The sequence below is a fragment of the Orbicella franksi genome, chromosome 3 (genome assembly GCF_964199315.1).
Source record: "Orbicella franksi chromosome 3, jaOrbFran1.1, whole genome shotgun sequence".
NCBI lineage: Eukaryota > Metazoa > Cnidaria > Anthozoa > Scleractinia > Merulinidae > Orbicella > Orbicella franksi.
The window spans coordinates 9605640-9610540 of NC_138147.1; the positions used below are offsets into that span (position 1 = coordinate 9605640).

A 4901-nucleotide genomic window follows, 5' to 3' on the forward strand; every position below is an offset into this window, starting at 1 on the left:
ACTGAGAGATGCCGTACTATACATATTTGCTCAAATTCATGAACAAAAATCAATAGTAACAAATGCCCATATAGATTTGAAAAGGGAGTTTCATTGCAAAAGCCGAGAGCTGCTGTGGAGAAGAAACTCCTCTAACAAAAGCTACATTGATGCTAAATTTAAGATTTCATTTATCTTGCATAAAAAAGGTTATAATTTTGGCAAGCTGTCCCATTTGCAAACCACCTTCTGAAAAAGGAATGTCTATCACAACCAAGTCTAGCAAATTTAAAATACAGATCAAACGTTCATTGGAAGACGTTGAAAGACTAAAGTTAAAAGATCTCTATAATTAAACTTGAACTCCATAGGAGATCCCGGTAATAGGAACACGATCTCGACATCATACTGTGTTTGCTATTTAGATCAATCTTAAGGTATTTAGCCAAGGAAATAGACTTTCAGAAAAGTCCTTTGTCTTGTTTATCCATCTAAAACCTCGCAACTTTCTTTTACTTGCTTTGATATTCCATCTTGAAACTCATGAGGTCGACTTGTGGCATGTACCACGGCAACAGCGCCACAGGCACAAATTTTAATTCCAGTTTCTGTCACTTAATTGGCTTGCCGAGGTCGAATTGCCTAACGCATTTGACTCTCCAACGTATAGCTTCCTCTGGTGGAAGGTTTTATTTTGGCAAATTTGAAGAGCTCAACCAGAAGAGTCCTGTACTCTCTGTTGGTCATCCAGTAAATCAAAGGATTGACACAAGAGTTAAACAAAGCCAGTATTCCCCCGGTCCTGTGTAAAGGACTTCCAATTTTGGTGATACCAAATGGTGAAAGAATATAAATGGTTTGAGCTGGAAGCCAACAAAGTGTCAGAGTTACTGACGTCACAGCGCACATGCGCAGGATAGCTTTCTGTTGGGCTCTTTGTCGCTCACCGTAGCATCTTGCCATTGGCGTTGTCTTGAACAGCAGTGTGATATGGCCAAACGAAGCCCAGGTAATCAAACACGGAACATAAAACCCCATCAGACTGTAAATAATGATCATTGCTTGAGTTCCCTTTTCTCCATACGACGCTTTTACTTTAGAACATTTACTCCCCGACAATTTCCACTCGAAAAACTTGTTTATCTGCAGAAGACCGGTAGAAACCCAAATAACTAGAATGTACAAAGAGAGTTTTTTTCGGTTGAAATAGCGCTTGTATGCCATTGGTCGAAGAATACAATACCATCTGTCAATAGCCAGGCACATGACATTCAAAATGGAGACTTTTCCCATTGTAAAGAGTGCGTATCTGCTCGTGAAGACTCGGCAGAAGACTTCGCCAGCTAAACCACGCGGTACTGGAAATGAGGCGATGCTGATGACATAGCCGGGTGTAAGAAGAAGGAAAATTCCTGATGATGAAAAAAAAAACAAGAAGAAAAAACGGCGATCATTGGCTCATCCTTAATGCATTGTTATAAAAGAATTACACATGCAGTTATTCAAACGGCATAAATAGTAATGTGTAAAGATCTTCGTGAAAGCGAAAGGTAACAACTAAATATCCGGCTCCTGAAAAAAACCCTGCCAATTGAGAAACGAGCAACGTAAATTTAGACCTGAAGGTAGCTCGTAACAGTTTCCAACAGGTTTCAGCCCTTTTACTTTGATAGCAACTCTTTACAGTTCATTTCACATCGCAGTGATGGCATCACACGAATGCCCGGTCATTGGTGTCTTTTCCCTGGCATTACAACTTTTTTCTTAAAAAGAGTAACGGGAAAAAGAAAGAAAGAAAGAATAAGTATTTGGAACAGTTAATAAACATGCACTAGCCGTGACTGACTCATGTCTTGATAATTAAATAGTCAAGGCTCGAAGATTGAAGGTAATGTCAATAAGCACTGTTACGAAATGTTGCATTTTACCATGCAAATCACCATTTAATAATAAAAATGGAGTCCCCTGACTCATTTTTTAAGTTATAAGCCCATAGGCTCCAATTAAGGGTGTTTTTAACGGGTCCTAATTTATGGTAATCTGTAGCCCCACGAAAACGACCATGATGTTCTTAAATGATCAGGTATTTGTTCCATAGCATAATTGAAGCATCAACAAAAACAAAAGGCTGGAAACTATTATAAGATAAAACCAAATTTAGTCCCAAGGGATTAAATACTAAAGTTTAAAAGCTTTCTGCAAAATAATGCCAAAAAAATATATGACGGCAGGGGTTTCAAAACAATGTATGCATCAGTTCTAAGGTGGCTCAAAACAGTTTACAACAGTTAGATTTTGAAGTTATCACCACTCAGTCTTTATCACTTGATGCTACAATCATGGAATCAAAACACTGCCCAATCATTGGTGAGCACGTTTTTATCAATTTGGAGACATAATAGGTTACCGCAGTAACGGAACAACCTGCTAAAACATCCTTAATAACAGCTTTAGGGACTTACCATTCAAAAACTGCACGGTGCGATTTTTTTATATTGTCAAGTTTTAATAAGCATGATAAGACGCGACTTTTAGCAGAGGTCATTGGTTAGAATACCGTTCAGGCCTGAATTTTTTTCAGGCTTTAATTTCACAACTGCTTAAGTTTTGTGTACAACTGCGATGATCAGTCATGTTTTCATATCTTTCTCCGCAGTTTAAATATAAATTATGATCTTTGACATATTCACTTGCATTCTTCACCATCTACGGGTATATTACGAACTTACAATGTGACCAGCTCCCGGTTGCCTTGATAGCTCAGTTGGTAGAGTACTGCACTGGTATCGCAGAGGTCATGGGTTCGAATCCCGTTCAGGCCTGAATTTTTTCAGGCTTTAATTTCACAATTGCTTAAGTTGTGTGTACTACTGCGATAATCAATCATATCTTCATATCTTTCTCCGCAGTTCAAGTATATGGTCTTTCATATATTCACTTGCATAGTTCAGATCACTCTGTGCTTTTTTGTCAAGATCCCTTGTCACACCTCGCCATCCGATGCGTCATCATGCATGAAGTTGTAGATGAATCACTGCATAAAATATGTCGCTATCAACAGAATGTGCCGCAGCATTGTCATCTTTTAGATACCCTAGTCGTTACACATAAAGCAGATAAGTGTATCGCTTTTTTTTGTATAATTTATGGTCAAGCTGTAGGTAAAGGAAATTTTAAGTCCCTTGCAGCCCCGTAAGGGATTAAAAAGACTGTCAGGCTGAGCCTTATAGCCTACGTTAACTTTACATATTACAGCCTAGTTTTAAATCTCTCGTCCAGTGAACATTACAGAGGATTAAACAAGGATGATGAATTTGACATCGTTGATCCTGCTAAGTTTCCGCTCTGCCTCGTTTTTTGAGTTTGATGTCGAAACAAAGATCAGAGGCCAGCGTGGCTGAGAAAATGGCAGCAAGCGTGAATTCCACTGACAGAATGGGGCTTCATTGAGCTGCTGAGCGCTGCCAAGCCACTTTTCAAACGGTCTAGCAATCGACTGGAACAAATAAATGATGTTTTGGGGTTCATGCCATCAATACTTTTTTCAATCTTTTAACCAGTCAGAATCGAGACGTGACCGAGTTGAAATTCTTTGGCCGGTCAACATGACCGAAGATCATTTTAAGCCCTGTAAGCTGAGAAAAAGCACAGTGAAGCAGTTGAAACCTGGTTTGTGTGAAATAAGCGACAGCAATAACATTTCATTCCGCTCCGTTATTTGTATTTGCGTTTGGCTTGGGCTAATTTTAAAAATACCCAAGCAGACTAAATTCAGGCAACATTTTCAGATTAACAACATCTCGGTTAAAGAGAAGAACAAAGAGTAACAACTCAATCTAGATAGCCAGTTATACCACCAGATTCGCCGTCACAGGACATCTTCAATGTAGCGAGGTTTCAGGCTGTTTTTGACGCAGCTTTAGTTTTGGGACTGCAATGTACTTCTTATGTAGCTCAATCATTGAAATCTCAGCCAAGTAAAAAATCAGAAAAATATATGTTGAAAAAAAGGAATTTTCGAAACTATACCATCTGTTTTTCACCATTCTTCGCTTGTGGGAGTATTTTAAAATTTTTTTATCGTTTTGGTTTTTCTAGTTAGATTTTAGGCCCAAAAGTAATGGAGTCACCTACACCACATGAACGAGTGACAAAAGCTACGAGTATGATTTTACGTTTACAGCTAATGTCGAGTGCTGAATAAGAAGACAGACATTAATGAAATAGGTTTTATAAATAATTATAGCAAAGATGAAGCTCAGTTCTGACAAACCTGTGAGTAGATCTGTGATGGCCAATGAGAACATCAGAATGTTGTGTGGTCTTTTAAGCATTTTTGGTTTTCTCGTCATAATCGCACAGAACAGAAAGTTCAGCAAAAACGACGAAGCTGCTATTACTGCAAATATCGCCTCTCTAGCCTTCACCTCAGAGTTCTCTTCGCCGTTGTCTGGGTTTGGTGTTGAAATGTTCCGCATCTCGGAAAGCGTTGCAGTTTTGTTCGTGTCCTGTGTCCCGACGACCCTACGCGGACTAGGAAAAATCTCTACATCTTACTTAAAGGAGTATAATTTTATGAATTAACAGTCAGCTGTTGAATATAGAAGTCAAAATTTCTCCTTGAATAATTTTTTTTTCTGTATAATAGCAAGGAAGAAGCGCTCTGAAAAAGCGACGCGTCCTCGAATTAACGGATTATACTCTAAAGTGAATTCCGAAATTCCCGTCACTTTAAGTCCTAGTCCAAAAACCCACCTAATCGGGCTTATTGCCCACCACATGAATTTAGTTGAATAGATTAAAGGTGTCATTAATGTGACCCCAGTAATGTAATTTAAAAAATCGGCATCTTTTGGAAATCTCAGGGCAGGTGCTTGTCAATTTGGAATTGTTGAATGCTATGCTTTTTAAGACCTCTTTAA

The 4901-nt window shown here is 38.6% G+C and overlaps 1 protein-coding gene across 1 annotated transcript; it reads right to left on the reverse strand.

Moving 5' to 3' along the window:
- Positions 1–535: 535 nt before the first annotated feature.
- LOC145481184 (allatostatin-A receptor-like) lies at positions 536–4550 on the reverse strand. Its single transcript, XM_081459610.1, has 2 exons — positions 4253–4550; positions 536–1391 (listed from the first exon to the last, which is right to left on the reverse strand). The coding sequence occupies exons 1-2, from the start codon at positions 4455–4457 to the stop codon at positions 622–624; spliced, it is 975 nt and encodes a 324-aa protein (XP_081315736.1). The 5' UTR covers positions 4458–4550; the 3' UTR covers positions 536–621.
- Between the last annotated feature and the right edge of the window lie 351 nt (positions 4551–4901).